At 44.9% G+C, this 18,933-nt stretch overlaps 1 protein-coding gene across 3 annotated transcripts; it reads left to right on the top strand.

Moving 5' to 3' along the window:
* Positions 1-2,315: 2,315 nt before the first annotated feature.
* LOC144474930 (sodium- and chloride-dependent glycine transporter 1) lies at positions 2,316-18,763 on the top strand. Of its 3 annotated transcripts, none has more exons than XM_078190349.1 (11): positions 2,316-2,834; positions 6,700-6,806; positions 10,832-11,084; positions 12,571-12,729; positions 13,532-13,751; positions 13,830-14,001; positions 14,384-14,740; positions 15,314-15,523; positions 15,686-16,027; positions 16,636-16,867; positions 18,466-18,763. In XM_078190349.1, the coding sequence occupies exons 2-11, from the start codon at positions 6,759-6,761 to the stop codon at positions 18,630-18,632; spliced, it is 2,160 nt and encodes a 719-aa protein (XP_078046475.1). In that variant the 5' UTR covers positions 2,316-2,834; positions 6,700-6,758; the 3' UTR covers positions 18,633-18,763. The 3 variants fall into 3 exon arrangements, with proteins under 3 accessions (XP_078046475.1, XP_078046466.1, XP_078046484.1); XM_078190340.1 differs by having other exon boundaries at positions 6,517-6,806; XM_078190358.1 differs by lacking the exon at positions 2,316-2,834 and adding an exon at positions 2,913-2,995 and having other exon boundaries at positions 6,517-6,806.
* Positions 18,764-18,933: the final 170 nt, after the last annotated feature.

Below are 18,933 nucleotides of genomic sequence, written 5' to 3'. Positions count from 1 at the left end.
GACATCGACTGCGAAACAATGCGACTCCTTGCACAATACAGTGGCAAGAACATGGATTCTTGCTCGTCCGACAATAACACTTGCGTGACTGTTTCCATTCATGTCGACCGAACTGGCAGCGAGCGTTATCTGGGCCATGGAAATTACTTTTGGTAATTTGACAGCGGTTGAATAATTTTCCATATAAAGACCGAATCGATCATTGAATAGAATTTGAAACACGCTCCTCCGGATCGATGGCTCGAAACCATCGCCGTCTATAATTCCTCGCATTAAATTCCCGTAGAATTCATCGGCGGCTCGGCTCCGAGATAATCATACCGATCTGACATTTGAATAAAAGATAGATCGCTTTACGAAGGAATGAAACGTTTATAAATTCCCGTTTGCTTGGAAGCAACGATACTTTGTTAATAATAATATTTTTACTTTTGTAATATATTCAATTTTCTTGCGCTTAATACATCGCTAATGCAATTTTGTTAATAGCAGCAAATGGTTGTGTAACCTAAGTTGGAACATTTTTGTTATTTATAGTAATAGTAATACATTTTATTCGGGGGCTAGCTATGGTCATTTGAAGTAACTTTTTCCTTTGCAAAAGTGCAATCCGCGCCAGTGTTTATTATTTATTAACGAAAAACCGTGGCCAATGACTTTTGGAACATCCTGTATACTTTTCTATACTTTTCTTAGGGATGATATTATTGCTTAGAATCTTGCATGCACATAAAATCGTGAAAACGTAATTTTCCAATGAAAAATAGACAGTGTTTACTTTTCCATAGCACTCGTATCGTGTAAATTCCATTTTAGTATCTCGTTTCTCCGGGACTACACTTTTGCCGGATTGAAGAACGCGTCTCTATCTGCTTTCGCGACGCGAGAGATCATCAACCATCGAAAACTGAGAAATTCGATGGGCACGTCCGACCAGTTTCGAGTAAAAACGATCCGCGCGTTCCATCTTCGACGAGTTCAAACGGATAGGAGAAATTTGATTTCAATCTTCCGGAAAGGAATTTAAAACAGCCTCCGGCATGAAACATTCCTCTCTGCTTCGCATGAACGCAGTCGCCGACGTCACTGCAAGATGTTCCCCATTTTTTGTTCGTCCTTTGATGCATGGAACGAAGAATTCTATTCTTGCGTCACGACGACGACGGCCATGCTTCTGTAGGTCCCTAATGAAGAAGGCAAGGAGTACGGCTGGCTGGAGAATGACGGTGAACGAATGATCGATGCGAGGATAGATAAGTTGCCGGACGTCGACAGAGGATATGAAAAGAACACGCAAGGATCGGGGATGGGGAAGCAGTCGTATGCATGAACAATGGTGTAATAAACAGAGAAATAAGTCGAGCATTTTTCTCCGGTCGAAGGATGGCAATTACGGGGTGGAATCGGCTCGTGATTCGTAGAAAACGGAGATGAATACGGTGGATATACAGGGTGGTCGAAATTGAACCTAAATCGCAACGCGTGGCTCGTTAGTTCTATCAACAACATTAAATAATAAATCCATGAATATCAATCGATTAATTAAATTTAAATCATGATACATAGCTCAGCGATTCTATCAACAACGCCGCGAATATTTTTCTCGTCCAAGATGCTGAACTAAACCAGACACGATGCATAATTACCGAGAACACGCGCGCAATAAAGCCGAGTATTGTTCTTCCTCTGTATTTCGCAACCTATATTATCAACAGAGAAACCATCCGAACGCACAGAATAAAACTCAAGAGAAAACATTCTCTTTAAAAAATTTCAAACGACCCTCGTTGATAATTTACTCTGTAGAATTGCAGTCTGCTCCGAGGAAAATATCCGCAAATACAGATAAAAGAATAACGGGAAGTAACGGTAACATGCGAGAACAATTTCTCTGCATAAACTATGGCCAAGTTCTGGGATAAAAGGTGCTGTACACTTTGGCACGCGAGTGGTTAATATTTAAAAAGATCCGAGAGGTGTCCGGGTTTGTATCGCGGCCGTGTCTGAACACGGTGTGCTCAGGTGGGGCAGTGCGCACACAGAAGTGGTTAATTATGATTCGCGTTTAGGCTGTTTGTGCACGACGTGGCTGTGGCCACGGTGCAAAAACCGGAAACAGTGTGGGTACATGTACACCGAGAAAGTGACCCTAGAGAGACACAAGGTTTAGGGTAGGACGCAGCTCGCAGGAGCAGTAATATCGATCGATCCGTTGAGTTCGAGGCTCGACAGGGTCGACTGGGGGTGCTGCAAGTAGAAAAGCTCTTCCATAAGCAGGCAGGCAGGCTGGCTGGCTGGCTGGCTGCCCGGGCACGGATCGTTTCCACTGTCTGTACGTCCGTCCGTCCGTCTCATCTCGTTTCGTCACGTCACATCTCTCGTCTCTCGTCTCTCGCCTCGTCCCTCTCGCCTCGTCCACCGCACACGTCTGCTCCTCTCTCTCTCTCTCTCTCTCTCTCTCTCTCTCTCTCTCTCACACTCTGTGTCCCTCCGATCTCACGGCTCCGATCGTCGATGCCTCTCCGTCGCCGCAGCTCGGCGGGATTTCGGATTGTGTGCGACAACGGGACACGGTAATCCCTGATTCCAACGGTGTGCTATCTCGTGCCGGGACCCGCTTTACCACCGCCAGCTACGCCACGCGTCCCCGTATAGTCCGTGGCTGTGACCCTGAAAACCAGCAGTGACAGTGCGTGCTCTGACCTTGGCACGCCGTTCACCAAGTTCTCCAATGGCAGCGCGGACAGTGGTACCAGACACAGCTGATCGACCACCGGCCAAGCCGAATTCCCGTCGACGACGTGCTGCCCGATTGCGTCACGAGGAATAATCAGGTGCGTGGTCATGGTGCGAGTACCTCCTTTCGAGGGCTGACTGCCGTCCGGGACGTTCGCGGCGCGCGGCGGTTGAACGACATTGTCAGTACGGGTTACGTAATGGCTCGGGTACACCGGCGGCGAGCGAGCACCGAAATTTCCATTTCGCGATCGTCCAGGTAAATCGTGCGTCCGAGCCGTTTCTACGCGTCAGATTCCATCGTCCGGTTTGCCAGCGCGATGCTTCTCCGTTTCGATGGACGTCTTTAACGTGGACAGCATTTCGAGTCCTTGACAACTCGTGATTTCTGCGACACGGAATAATCGATTCCGGGTGATCGCTGTAGGATAGGCGATCGATACGGTGGAGGGTTCGCTTTCGGATACCGAGGAGAACAGATGTTGCGACGTCGAGGTGTTCGATAGAGCACGGAAAACGACGAAGTGCGTTGTACAGTGAATTAAAATGGGGGTTGAAACGCTGCGACTTTAAGCAGCGTCGAATCTCGTGGTTTTTACAAGACTCCGCAACCTTCGGTCCGAGAGAGCTGACGGTTTCGAGTCGGTCGCGTCGCGGATTAATTCCGTTCGCGGGGGATGAATTTTCGCCCCGGGTGTGCGAGGATTATGTCACGCGCCTCTTTTTTGCCCGACTGTTTGCTCGCCCGCGCGCCCGGCGACCGTTGTCCATGGCCGATTTCTCCGGAACCGATCCGAAATTTGCATTCGTCCCTCTGTCCCGCTGAACGGCGCCGCGCATACACCGTTTCTGTTTATTCGCGAACGGTCGCGTGATGTAACCATCGGCGATGCTCGTAAACGGTTGTAGTAGGGGGTTTGGAAATTTCACGTGGGTCTCGGTGTGGGTCGCACCGACACGGTTTTCGTGGGACATGCACGGCCACGGGTTTCGAGTTTACGTAAGACCGTAAAAGGGGTGTCGTGTATAGCGACCAGTGAACCGCTATCACGGTCAGTCGGCTGACATTTAAGCGGCTGACTTCGCCGCGAACGGTGAAGTGAGAACGGAGCCACCGATTTCCCCCATATTATTATTATTATCCGTGTACGCTGATAACAACACGCGCCGCTTCGTAAAGTAGGTGCTGGTCGATCCGGCCGTTTATAAATAAATTTGTTTAAGGGAGGGGTGGGGGGGGGGGGGGGGGGGGGGGGGACGAAAGGGGCGGGGGCGGGGGCGAGATATTTTTCAAAACACGATTCGACGCGCGAATAATGTCCCCGTGCAACAAAGGGGGGCCCTGCGAATCGCTTTCCGCGGAGTCGATTAAAAATAACGAGATATAAAACTTCGCGCAGCGAGGGCGCGCTCCGACCCTCCGCCGCGGGAAGATGAAAGCCTGCTCCCGGACAAGGTCAACAGCTGACGGTTAACGTTAACCATCCCCCGATGTCCTCTCGCCGACGGATTCTAATCACGATCGATGCGCTCGTTACTTTCTCCCGCCGCGCCGCGCCGTTCAATTTATCGGGATCCTCCTCCCGGCGAAGTGTGCCCATCCGCGCTCGAGTGCGCGTACCCAGCCGCCGATCTTTATCCCCGTGCCTCCGATTAATCTTAATTGCGCCGTTCTTTTGCCGTGCCGAAGATCGCGCCGATTATACCGCGCGTTCACGACCAACCCCGAATTATATCCTCCGCTCGAGCGAGAGGATCGCCGCGAGTGGAACGTTCCAAGTCGATCCGGCGCGCAGTGGGCCCAACAGCGATTCTAGCTAATAAAAATTCAAAATCCAATGTTGCCAGAATCGATAAATGTTGGTGTCCCGTGCCTCTCAGGGCGTTGACAACTACCTGACTATCATAAAATAGTGACTTGGCGCAAAAGGGTTTTTCCGTAGGCACCATGAAAGTCAAGAAAAATCGGCATTATTTGCCGCGGCGTTCTCCTCGATTCGAAGGCGACCGTGGATTATTATGTCTTCGGGAATCGTACTCCTCGACGGTCTGTCTCGTTCTCGCGGTGGCAGCCTCGAATATTAAAACATTTTCATCGAAACGTGTCTGTCTCTAAACGCTGAAAAGCAGAAGTGAACCTAAACTACGCAGTCTTAAGCGAATTCGTGTTTTCTTGTTTGAGTTTATGTGAGAAGTGAAATTGCTTTTGCTTATTTCTGAAACATAATAATATGAACATATAATTAATTGTTATTTAAATATACCGATTATTAAAAGTGTAAATTCCCTTGTTAGGCGCTGTCAAATTGAAATTGTTATGATATGTGCATTACGTTTTCCACTCTACCAGCAAAAACATTTTCTTAATAATTGAATGAAATATTTCGTCAATAATAATTAATAGTATGTGAGTAAATCGTTTCTTACCTATTATTGAAAATTATTCTATTTTATATGGGAAGAGGATATCTTTTCAACTTTCAATCGATTTCCAAAAAGCTTTCAAGAGATTTTAGCAATTAATATATTAAATGTAATATTTCTAAACGTCGTAGAATAACATTAATTAATATCATAAATTCAGAACTAATTGCAACGGTACGAATACTTGTGTGCGACATAGCCAAACACGTTCTATTACAAGATCCATCAAATGCACGTTACATTTGTATATCATTATTAAACTGCAGCTCTTTGCTCATTAATACTGAGCGTATATTCACAGAGAATAATCAATTTTATTTATATTATACACATTTTCCTGATTGACTAAAGGAGTCCTTTTCCTATTTTGATTTTTACAAAAACAGAAATCTGCCTGAAGATACAAAATAATTATTATATATTTTATACAGATCCATCCCTATAGAATTAATCAAAATAATTAAATATAATCATTTTTACGATATATTTCACTTTGATGCTGAACTATCGCGTAAGTAGAATACGATTGCACAAGTCAGACACGCAAGAATTCTATTTCAGTATCATCTCGATGATTAATAAAATTGATTTATAACACAGAAATCGTGAATTTTCTGCATTCATTTTGAAAGACATTGAGAGAATATTAAAATATTATTAAATCGAGCCAATACATTTATCTGTTATTTCTCGCAACAATTTCCGCATCCTATAAAGATTTACAGTTTAATAATATGCAACGCGCGTGGTCTTTTACAATCTAACTCACCCTTGCACTAGGAAAACGGTGTTACGGACAATCTCAGGATTAACAATCGGTTATACGGTGTTTCGCGTCGCGCGAACGTCCCAGGGAAGATGTTAATACCGGCAGCACTTAATTATCCGGGAATATGGGGTATCTCCATGGGATCGAAGCGATCGCCGGTCGTGTTCCGCAATTAACGCGGAGAAAAGGGAATGATGGAAACAGGGGGCGGGGTAGAAATACGGCGTGACCTGGACTGTCAGCTACAAAGCGGGGGAGCATTGGAAGGAGTAACTACGTTATTGCGTGGCCATGTATCTGGTGTGAACTTGATAACAGCAATTAGGACGTGAATAGTTATTGTTTAGCGGCGCGACCATTTCGTAAGCGTCCGAATGCTGGTAGGCCTCGCGGGCCGTCCGGAACGTTAGTTCCGACGAACGATTTGCCGCGGAACGAACTTTTATCTCGGGATAAGAGGGGACCGCGGGCCGAAAAGTCGATAGAAGATCACCTTTCGTTCGTGTCCGGTCGACTTTAACGTTCGCTATCGTGCCCGAAGAAACCGCGGGAGAGCCGGTCTTTATCTTGACGTGTGTTGTTTCTAGAAGCGAGACAGGCGAACGAGGGACTGTTCGCAGAATGATCGTTGAGAGAAGGCGAGATCGCGCTGCGAAATAGAGGGGATCGAAGATAGCGTAGCTCGCGGTTTGACGGCGGTTTCAAATTGAACAATGAACGGTAGCTGTTCAACGATAAATGTGCCCGTACGATATAGCATACGTTCGCAGAGCATGAAGAGAAGAAGAATCGACTGACTTCGCAGACACGTTCGGTGATAGCACGAAGGATGGAGGAGTCCTCGCCTAGGATTCGTAACTACCTAGATTGCTGGGACGTAAGTATTTCAATAATCGCATGGATCATCGGTTCATTTTTATTACCGACACTAGAGGCTAAGAGCAATATTTCGCTACACATTAAACCGAATTTCATTAGAACTTAGGATCCAACGAAGTTGAAGCAGTAATCACGACGATGAACTTCAGTTTCGGTCTCATTAGCTAAATTACCGAGTTGCTCGGAAAGTTATCTCGTTCTTTCGCGAGAAAATGAAAGGCGACTTTTTTTGTGTTTAAATTTAATCCTACGGTCTTAAAAAGTTCTATTTTTTTTACTGGCAAAACACTGGACCAGGTTGGAGGAAAAGAAAAAACTTTCGGGAACAACCCATTACTCCGACTCTGTGCAATTTTTTGGTTGTTCAGCACTCAATTTTCTTAAACATGGTATTGAACTGCTGTGAATTATACTACGACTTTTCAACCAAAGTCTAGACACTGTAAACACAATCTTTCTTTATCATACTATTCTTCTAATTCAAGTAGAGTTTTCGCATTTTTCGCTTCGAAGGATCATCGTCAATATAGAAGTGTCCTCTCGAGTGTTCGAAATAGGGACACCGAGGCTCGGCATGAATGCGCGTTTAAAAAGCTTTCGATTCAGCGTAACTTATGTTAATTGCGCGTACCCGAGGCGCGCACTTTCGGCGAGCACGGTGTGCTTTTTGCCGGGGCGTTCATTCAGAAAGGATGCGAACACCACTCTCCGGGGCGAGGCTTCGTACTACGCAATACTTAACCCTATTGTTCTCTCGTTCATCATTCCACCCTGTTCAAAATTCCATCGTTTCCACCCGCAACATCGCCGTTGAAGAAACTTCAACGCTTCATTTTCGCGTTTCATCATCTCCGACGCCGTTCTGACACGAACGGGGGCCAATCGACGTAAATAATTGAACGAGCGGGAAAAAAACGTGTAACAATTAAAAGGATAAAGTGAAAAGCAAATGTTAAACGGTGAAATCGTGCCTCGCTGTTTAAAAGCTTCCGTTCCAGCAGGAGACGGTGTCTTATCTTTTCAGTGACTGGAGTCCTCGTATTATGCAAACTCCTGCAGAAGTACAACAATGGTTCCCACGCAGAATATCTTCCACGTAGAACTTTTAACTTCGACATAGTATTTATAGTACTTCAATGTACACTGTTTCTAAAAAGTCCTCCTCGGATTACTTATTTATTAACATCTTCCACTATTATAACCAGTCAGACTCGTGATACAGATTCCATGCAAGATGTAATAAGTATTAATATTATTAATTTCCACTGTATCGAAATAAAAATAAATTCTTCTGTTACCATAGCTTAGAAACAAAGGTACAAAAGACAATAAAAAGAACAAAAATTGTCCGGTCCTTTTATTAAAAATATTAAGGATAAATAAGTGCTGCGTGAAAAAAATCGTAGTGCAAGGGGTTAAAATATCCGAGAATTACTTTTGTAAATTTAAAGAAGAATGCTTAATGAAATTTCGAGGGAAGGTGGTTCTTGCAGAAATATTTCGCAGACGGTGAAACACACTGTTACATCAGTCGCTCGGCGGGCGACGTAATACGGTCCGGGGTTGCAACGCCGTTTGCGCCGTCATCCGAGATCCGTGTTCGAAATATTCAGGTTCGTAAGCCGATACAATCGACGCGCGATATTCTCCGGAGCGACAGATTTCTGGGTGGTCGATGGATGGATAAAGCGCGGCCCGGCCAGAATCCATCTCGAAAATGAGATTTGCTTGAACGTGTACTCCTCGGGCTTTAATCGATTCGCGGAGCAACTGAATGTTCGCGAGCGCCAAGGCGAACCCTCCCCTTGCCGTCGCCGAAGAAAATCGCCGCGGGAACTTGAGAAATGCACGCGGCGAAAGCTGTACGGGCCTTAACGCGAACGTCTATTACGCGGCGCAGCACAAACAAACGCTTGCTGAAAATCTTTCGGAGGGTCCTTCTTCGCGAATTAATTTCTCGCTGGCTCGCGATGGCTCGTTGCTTCTCCCTTCGTAATCGGGAAGAAAAGCATTCTGCCGAAGTCGAACTTTCATCTTTGTTCGGGCGGTGCCTCGTAAGGTGAGCATTCTCTCTGCTGCGAAACGACGAAACAATGGTAATCAACTTCGGCAGGCGTCTAATTAACACTAGAACTGCTCGTCAATTAAAATTTCTCGTTTTTTTATTAATCCCTAATGTTATACAAGCGTTGCTACTAAAATTATTGGCAAACTTCTTGTTGTCAATAGTTGTTGCAAAATCTTGTCATTCTGGTGAAACAATGTACCTTGGTTGCATTTAAATTCCTAAAGTTAACGTTAACTTTCTAGGCACAGAATAAAGGGAACAAATATTTTAATAACGAATTATACGTTTGTGAAAGTTAACCCGTCTTCGTGAATCTCGTCAACGAAAATTAATATCTGTACCACATTTTCATAAGGGAGCATCTTCCACCGACACGAGGCAATTTTACTTGGCTCCAATTTTCATACAATAACATGTCAAAACGGGAATTTGCGTAAAGCTCAGGTTATATTAGTATAACATAACTAAGTTCGTGTTTGCTTCTCCGTCTTCCATTATCGTTAACCAAATACTTGATTTTTCTTGCAAACTAGACAATGCAGAGTAATCCGAATGAAATCGAGATAAAATATTTTAACCGACCATATTTTTCATTGTTACAGTACTCGATAATTCCCTAAAGATAAAATAAATACATATTTATTTATCCAACATTATACTATATCAGAAAAGCATGATAACTTCCATGTTCACTCGATTCTATTTGAAATTTCCATGCCAACATAATTACACCGCCTACATTATTATTTATTTCATGACGTTATTTTTACTGTGGATTTACTGTGGATTTACTGTGGATTTACTGTGGATTGTTAAACTACAATAATTTAAAATTAGTGTCCAACGCATCTCATCCTATTCATTTCATTTCGCAAATTCACGTTTGCCCCCCCCCCCCCCCCTCGTAGAAAGGGTAAACAATGGCCGTCAGAGCGCAGTCTACACCGGTGTCTGAGGGAGCAATCTCTATTTGTGTTCAACGTCGACCTGTCACGGTGTTGGAAAAGTTGGACGTGGCATACCGGTGGCCTGAAACATCGAATCAATTTGTTGGCTCTGATTTCCCAATGGTCATTAGCATTCGTAATTCCGGCAGAAAGTTCGCAAACGCTGCAGTTAACTCGGAGGCGTTGCACCTTGCCAGCGTAGATCAAACACCGATCATTTAAGGAGAGCCGCGTCGGTGATTTTCGTGGAATTCCAGGGCTTCCCTTCTACCTGCCGCAGCAACTTTCCACATTTTCCCGAGATTTATACACACGCTACAGCGTCTTCGATACCGCTGTTCGCTGGTAGTACAGCTACTGTATTCTCCGAGGGGGGATGTTAACACACCGATCTCCGCGGACGCGGCGCGATTAAATGGTCGTCGAACCATTTTAATAACCAGGTGTTCAATTATTTGGGGATTAGGCTGCGGGCTCTAATTGATTTCTATGAACCGCCGAGGCTGAAGAGAAATCGAAAGAGTGATTAAAGCGTATCGAGTCTCCAATTATTTTTTAATCGACCTGCATTCCGTCGTGTCGGGGAATCATATGGCATCGAATGAACAGAAGAAATGATTTGATTGCAATAGAAATCGCTTGGGCACTTTTTGCTTACGTTTAACTTTTATGTTCGTCGACAGTAGCTAAGGTATAATAACTGTCGATTTTTATTTCTATTTCTAATACTTTTACTAAGTTTAAAATAACAATATTTTCTAGTTCCTTGAATGTTTTTGCTCACATTATTCGTATTATAATTTTTGTCATAAATTCATCAAATAGGTCTATTAATAACTACTACAAGCTATAAGAATTGCATCTTTGTATATTAAGCTAATGAAGTTCGTTATAATTGTTAGATAATTCCATCTACGAGCATGTATATTTTTTCATGACAGCAAGCATTATTTTATAAGACTGTACAGAAGAGAATTGAAACGATTTGCATTGCTCTTTTTTTACAAGAATGACGACAAGTATTCGGTGGCGAACAGCCAAGCGCCGTTGCAAGGTGGCGAAGAGGAGCACCCCGAGCGAGGAACATGGACGGGGAAGTTCGACTTCCTGTTGTCGCTACTGGGGTACAGCGTGGGGCTCGGCAATGTCTGGCGGTTCCCCTACTTATGCTACGCGAACGGCGGGGGCGCATTTCTAATACCGTTCACGATTATGCTCATCATCGCCGGACTGCCTCTGATGTTCATGGAACTTTCCTTAGGTAACGAGTACTCCATCGTCCGAAAGGGGACACCTACAGTCCTAATAGCTATATCATCGATTCTATTACCATCTATGCTACCCCACTTATATTGTCTCCCTCTGAACAAAACGGACCACATTTTTAACGCTGACCTATCACACTAAATTCTTTAAAAAACAATTTCGATTCGTGTCAACTTTATTTTTTAAACGATGTATCATTTCCTACGCATGTGAAAGATAATTTAAAAAAAGATAAGTTTATAAATTGATCTACAGTTCTGGAATGATAATAATCCTTTTTTTATTTTTTTTCTTGTTAAAGGTAAGTCCTGTTTATAGCCGAAATACTCTGGTCACGATAAAAAATGTTCCGTCCTCCAAGAGATCGTATTTATGGTTATTGTAATGCACTCGAGAAGGCTTAGCAAATCTCCGGGGCATTAGGAGTGTCAGATTATCTCAACATAAGTCGGACTTCTCAACACTCGACACACAATTCCTTCGCTAAAGGATCCTTGTATCCCCACTTCCATCGCGCCGCTCTTCAGTTTGTATCGGTCCTCCCTTGGCTATTGGCGAACGCTTCGCTATACCGAAGATAAAAATAGGCGAGAAGGGGTGAAGATGCCGTCGCTAAGAAGGAAAGCGATTATTACTTATCGATTAAATCAAGAAATTATACGTATCATTACGCACGATTTAATACAAAAAAAATTACTAGAGAACGGTGTCTATTGTTTCGTATTTGATCGACTGTTGCTCAAAAGAATTCTTATTTGTATAGCCTGGTTTTAGTATACCTGATTATATTATTATTTAGTATACCTAGAGATTGCGTTATCAATCGCTAATTACAAGAGAAATTCTAATGAGAAATTCTTTTTTATATAACTAATTTTTTTTAATGAATTTCTACACACAGTTTAGCTATTATAATGAGTTCTTTAATCGCTTATATTAATTGCAAGTTGTCTCACATCTATTTTGTTTCGCCAAAAATTTGCCAACACCTGTGCATATAATTTTTTGGACGAAATTTTCCGTTATTTAAATTTTTGTAAGATTATATAGCTCTCCGAGGATAATGTCCTCAATGCTTGAACAAAAATCCTCATCCCCCGTCCAACGTCCTCATCCCAATGCTCGTGGACGGGGGATGTGCGCATCGTATCGGACGGAAATAGCCGAAGCGGCTTAAGAATAAGAATGCGAACCGTTCTTATCGCCCTGCCATTTCCCAAGGCCAAGTTTGTTCTCGCTCGTTAATAGAACCGGAATAGACCCGATCAATGAACGATCTACCAACGCTCGCCCGGTTTGTTACGTAACGATATTTTTAGGCGTTTGTCTGCGAACCCGGTTAGCGATATCGACCACCCCTTCGCGAATCGCAGCTGCACACACACACACAAACACACACACAAACACATAACGTCCCAGGCCGCGAATGACTGATCGATCGTATATTTTTATTTTTCTCTGTTTCAATATCATCCCCGCAGGGCAGTACGCGAGCCTTGGCCCAGTGGCGGCTTACAAACGCTTCTGTCCTCTGCTGCGCGGCCTCGGATATGGAATGGTGCTGGTCAGTTCTGTTGTGATGCTTTATTACAACCTGATCATCGCCTGGACGCTTTATTACATCTTCGTTTCCGTCGTTGGTGAGTACCCCACGACCGTAATAACCGGTTATATAGCTTCCCCGAATCCGTGGGAAGACGACCATGCTTCGGGAGACACAGGCATCTGCCACGATCTTTATAAAATCCATGAAATTACGGAGACAGTTTTAACCCTTGTCGCGACATTTTCTTGCAACGGTTAGAACTGCTTCGATTATAGATATTCCTTGGAAAGGAAAGGAACTATTTGTTGCCCAGATTTATTTTATTGCTTAAATATCGATGAGAAGGGGACAGAATTTCTTGCTCGAATCAGATTCAAGTATCAACCCTTTGCAGTTGTATTAAAATACATAAGTCATGCTGGTCGTAATTAATTTTCTTTCAGCGGACAGTAATAAGATAACAATAATAGAAGGAAAAACAAAATTTATTAACTACGTTTTAATGTTTAGACATATGTAACACAATAATATGTTTTAATTTTATGTAAAAATAAGAAAGATGAAGAAAGCAAAATAAATTGCTTTGGTGGCTGAGAGTAGACGTAGCCTACCAGTCTGATTACGATATATCTATATTATATAGTATATATTATTTATATTATATATAACTATAATATAAACAATTATATAGTATATGTAATGCCAACAGACAATTGTGTTTAATTGCTTGCGATACACTTCCATCGCCGATCCTTCCGAGCTCATTAATTTCACGTCGTGCAAGGTCTTGGAACGATTTAGCGGTCGCATAAATAATGGACGGAAAATATCGTTCATCGCAGGCTGGTGGCCGTAATCAGAATGCGCTATCACTCCTTGATGAAAATGTGTTCCAGCGACGTTCGTGGGAGCTGGTAAACTGCCGTGGAGCAGATGCGAACCGCCATGGAGCACGGACGATTGCTTCATGCCAGAAGCTGCCGAAGCGTGCGCGTCCCACAACATGACTTACTTTAAAGGAAGATGCTTAAACTCCACCGAAATGGCGTCCATGAGCCTAACTATCGAGAATATCACTAGCGCAATTAGGAAACCGCCAGCCGAGGAATACTTCAAGTGAGAACGTTTCGGTCGACGCGACCGCCGTAAACACGGGCATCGCGTCTGAAACGGTCGCTATCCTATTTGTTGCAGTAACCACGTTTTGGGGATGAGCAGCGGCATCGAGGAGACGGGCTCCATTCGACCCTCGATGGCGATAAGCCTTTTACTGGCTTGGATCATCGTCTTCTTCTGTCTCAGCAAAGGTGTTCAGAGCTCGGGGAAGGTCGTGTACTTCACTGCTCTCTTCCCATACGTTGTCTTGGTAAATACTAATTTTTATCACGGTCTACTGATAAACAATCGTCGATTTTGTATCCGAATTTAGCTGCCAGCTGAAAGTAGAATCATAATTTTAGAACATCTTGATTAACAGTAAAATTGGTTAGAGATTGACAAATAAATCTTCGTTTACTTAATAGAATATATTAAAAAATATGTGCCGACAAGAAAAATTATGTCACTCGTGTATGACTGGCATGACAGCGAAACGATTAGACTGCAGATTCTACACGTTTCTGGAAAAAGTAGACGGGTGAAATTGATTACAGCAATAACCGCGGCAATTCCTTGCGCTCCGCGCGATTCGTCGGCGAAGGAGAGAAAAAAATGGATCGTAAAGCGAAACCGCTCGTTTTTGTCCGCAGATCGCTCTTTTCATTCGAGGCATTCTGCTCCCCGGCGCCAAGGAGGGCATTCTCTTTTATCTGACGCCCGATTGGAAAAGACTAATGTCCGCGAAAGTGTGGAGCGACGCGGCGGTACAGATCTTCTTCGCCCTTAGCCCAGCCTGGGGCGGACTTATCACGCTCAGCTCTTACAACAAGTTCACCAACAATTGTTACAAAGACTCGTTGATCGTTGCCGTGAGCAATATCGGCACGTCGTTCTTCGCCGGTTTCGTGATCTTCTCCGTGATCGGGTTCCTGGCCCACGAGCTCGACGTGCCGGTCGCCTCCGTGGTCGACCAGGGCGCTGGATTGGCGTTCATCGTCTATCCCGACGTGAGTAATTGTCACCGGCTGGAAAGATGGCACAGTTTCTATCGATGAGCAAGAGGTTATTCGTTCTTATTCCTCGCTGGTCTACGGCCTGTTGAAGATCACTTCTATTGGTAAACTAGAGCACCTAATCACGTCTTTTGATCAACGTGTAACTTAGCCAATAATAATAATAATCAGAGGTCTGGAATAAAAACAAAATTGAAGAGGCTGGGAGGAGACTACGGGGGATCGAGACGGTGACGTGAATCGGGAGGCGTCGTTTGTTTGCAATCGGCCAGGGTCGAGTCCCCCGTTGAAAATTGGGGACTAATGACAAGGGATCGTTTCTGCCAATGAGAGCAACGCGTTTGTCCTATCTAAGGGCGTTAACATATACGATCGTTGCTACGCTTTTCTCTGTGCTATCTTTGCAGCCATACTTTGCGCATCGTCACGTGATAAAATCATCGTAGGGGAAGACGGGGTAAGACGGGATTATCGTTCGTTCCACGGTATTCCGCTTCTTCTACGAGCCGTAGGTAAGACATGGCAACGTTACGAGACAGCAACGAGTAATTTTTCAATAAAACACAGGTCGTAGCCCGCTTACCGGTTGCATCGGTCTGGTCGCTGCTCTTCTTCGTGATGCTTCTCACCCTGGGCCTCGACTCCCAATTCGCCTTGATGGAGACAGTCACCACCGCCATATTGGACGCTTTCCCACCCCTGCGAAGCTACAAAACGTGGGTAGTGCTCGCTGCCGCTGTTTCAGGATACGCGGGAGGAATTATTTTCACCACTAACGTGAGTTAAAAGCATTCCCGCATTCTGGTGCCCGAGTCATCTTCGTATTGTATGTCGGACGCGATCGTTAGTTCGAATCCGTCTCAATTACTGGATCGCGATGTACCGTGACTGATCGCATACAGAACGCTCTGCGACTGTAACTTTGACAACGCGTTTCAGGCCGGAGTCTACTGGCTGCAGCTAATGGACAAATACGCGGCGAATTGGTCGGTGCTGTTGATCGCTATAAGCGAGTGCCTGCTGGTCGGTTGGATCTACGGCGCGGATCGGTTCCTCGACGACGTGCAACTGATGATTGGGCCACGAAGTCGGCTCTGGAGGTTTTTCTGGACCTGGATGTGGCGGGTCGTCACGCCGGCGACGCTGTTCTTCATTCTGTTCTTCAATTGGGTCGAATACCAGCCGCTCACCTACGGTGGATACGAGTACCCGACATGGGCGAACAACGTTGGCTGGGCCATCGGGTTAATACCAGTCGGGGTCATCGTCGCGGTGACCGTGGTACGTGTAATCCGTTCCGCGGCATGCAAATCACGCTAATCCGTCGAATGTTCGAAGATTCAATACCGTTTGAATAATTCGTTCGCCGGCCGTCTGTACGAACTTCGTGCAAATTTCATAACTTCCACAATGGAACCCATCCCTCGCTCAGGTATCGATTACTCTCGTTATTGATTCGATTGATCCGGTCACCCCCGTGGTAATAATAGTATCTTCGTGCAGTGAAAGTTACTATGATCGAAGAATTCTATATCCGATCCAGCGGAGAACGATATGTTACAATACAATCTGTTATACTACAATTAATTAACGATGTTTAAAGTATTAATGTTAAATTGATCACAGTGTATGATTTTAATTACATAACAGTTTTTAGAACAATGGAATCGAGTGACGCCAATTTTCCTTCGACAACCGAGCGAAAACGAGTTAAAAAAATTGATCTACGCTTGAAAATTGATTTGCAATTGAAACGCTTTACAGATGCAGTGCTCACGTATCCGAAAGCGCAGGTCATTAATTAACAATACGATCGAGAAAGAGGTCACTGAAACCTTGAATTCGAACGCTCTCGTTAACGAGGCATTCAACAATCGAATGTGTTACAGAATCAATTAAGAGACCGACGCCGACGGTCCGCTTACGACGATGACGACGACGACGACGACGACCTGGACAACCGGCCATCCTATCAGAGACACGAGAAGGGTAGAACGAAGAGGAACAAAGGTAAAACGGTGTGGTGCCGGGCGAAAATGTTGCTGCAGCCGACTGCAGACTGGGGTCCAGCGTCCAGGAATCCCACACCTTCGAGAACGCTCACCCACACGCCGTCGCCAGGTAAACAGAGGACCGTAATTAAAGTTTATCCGGTTGCGACCGAGCGTGTAATCATCGGCGGACGGCCAATGCACATTTCGATATATCGAACACGTTGCGGCTGCCGCGACACCAGACTCATCAGCCGGTCATTATAATCGGATTCGTGTCGCGTCCGCGGATAATTAATTTCGATATAATACGACGCGTATTGCGGGCATTATAAGGACATCTTGCCTTTCTTTCATCAATCGAACCGCCAGCTGGTCGAATCGCGTATCCGCTTTATTCCGCCAATCCGCGACCTTCCGCTGAACCGCGGACCGGTGAACTTACAAATTGGTAGATTTAATTTCGCTAACTATCATTAACACAGGACGTCACAGTACTGCTACTTTATTATTATACCAGACGTACGAAAATTATTGCCTCTTCAGAAAATCGATTTTACAAAGTTAACACTTTTATATAACGGCGACAGATTTTCCACGTCGAGTCCTGCTTTTAGGAGAGCATCTTGTCCGGAGGTCATTCGAAGGTCAACGCGTTATGCACGACTGAATCCCGCCTTTCCATTAACTGTGACGTTGCACTAATCAAAATGTGTCGTCCCATTTAAGAGGGCGACGATGACGTTGGAATATCGGAAAATACAATAGCGAGAGAAAAATCTGCTCTATCGCGTCAGTTTCACCGTCGGTGCAAACATGTTTTCCCCGGACATTTTCTCGTATGCGGGGATATTTCTGGCGGAAGCGGGAAGCCTCGCCTTCGCTCGCTAAATATCAAACGCCCGTCTCCGATCGGCTACTTTACCGGATTCAACTTTTAAATTCTCTATTGTACCATAAAAAAAAAATAAGAGCGAACGTGTTAGCGCTGAACTCTAACACCGGGTCCCGTGTAGGTCTCCCGCCCACGCGACCCGGCGTGATCGATAACACGGATACAGCCGGGTCGCGTACTTACGCGGCCGCCGGGCCAGATGAATATTATTCGCAAGGCGTCGCGACGTCGCGACCCACGGTTTTCGGTGGGTTAATCGTTATTTCGACCCGCGCCGCTCCGGTTGTCGTTATAATAAGGTTCAGGAGTTTAATTAACGCCCGCCCCGAGCAGCGGCTGACGTTGTGTCAAGGTCTTCCGCGCGCGGAAATTGTTCGCGAAACTGAATTACGGAACGGGGGACTCGTTATTTATAATAAATGCTTGCCGAGGAAATTCGGTTACCGTGAAAACGCCCGATCGGTAGCCGAATTCGCGGTGTCGGTATTTTTGCGTTTCCAAAATATTTCGATCGCTGCGGCTGCGAGAGCAATTCCAATGTTGGTAAGTTCGTTGGAAGATTCGCGATCCATCGAAGTTTTATTACATTCTTAAACAATCCTTAACGATTTCAATGATCCTGTAAACGAGTGGTTGAAATTTAGACAAACTTAAATAACAGAAAAATGTTAAAATATTACTTTCGTTGCGCTAAGGTTATCGAAGAAGAAAAAAATCGGAAGGAGCTGAGAATAACGTTTTATAACTCTATACAACTTTGGTCGTACTTACAATTTTACAATCTACCGTTTTCCTCTCGGAGCGACGCTGTCATAGTCTCAATTATGATTCAGGAGCACTAACTGGATACGACTCCGTGCGGGACACCATAGTTCTGGTGAACGGTCAGCCGATGATGTTGCAGCCGTCGAGCGCTTCCAGCACCTCCCAGAAGCTACCGGGGCCGTCGATCTTAAAGAACTCGAGTAAAACCGACCTGATCACGTCCCAACAAGTCTGACACGATGTCCATTTCACCTCGAAAGACCAGTCTGCCGACGAATCGATCGCCAGTAACACGACGAGCCAATAACTAGTAGCTGCACACTGTACCCAAGTCTGGTGACGATCGATCGATCGATGAGAAAACGACCGAACGAGGGGGGGGGGGGGGGGGGGGGCGTTGAACGTTCCATCAGCAGGGACACACAAGAGAAATGATTTTCTACGTAAGCTCCGCGGAAACCTTAGAAGGGCTCGAATCGCTACTTTAAATGTGACTAGAGAAACACTCCGTTCCCGTTCACGAGAAAATGAATTTT

The sequence above is a fragment of the Augochlora pura genome, chromosome 2, assembly GCF_028453695.1.
Source record: "Augochlora pura isolate Apur16 chromosome 2, APUR_v2.2.1, whole genome shotgun sequence".
Lineage (NCBI taxonomy): Eukaryota > Metazoa > Arthropoda > Insecta > Hymenoptera > Halictidae > Augochlora > Augochlora pura.
The sequence above is the reverse complement of the archived record's forward strand: the minus strand, read 5'-3'. Positions and strand labels throughout refer to the sequence as shown.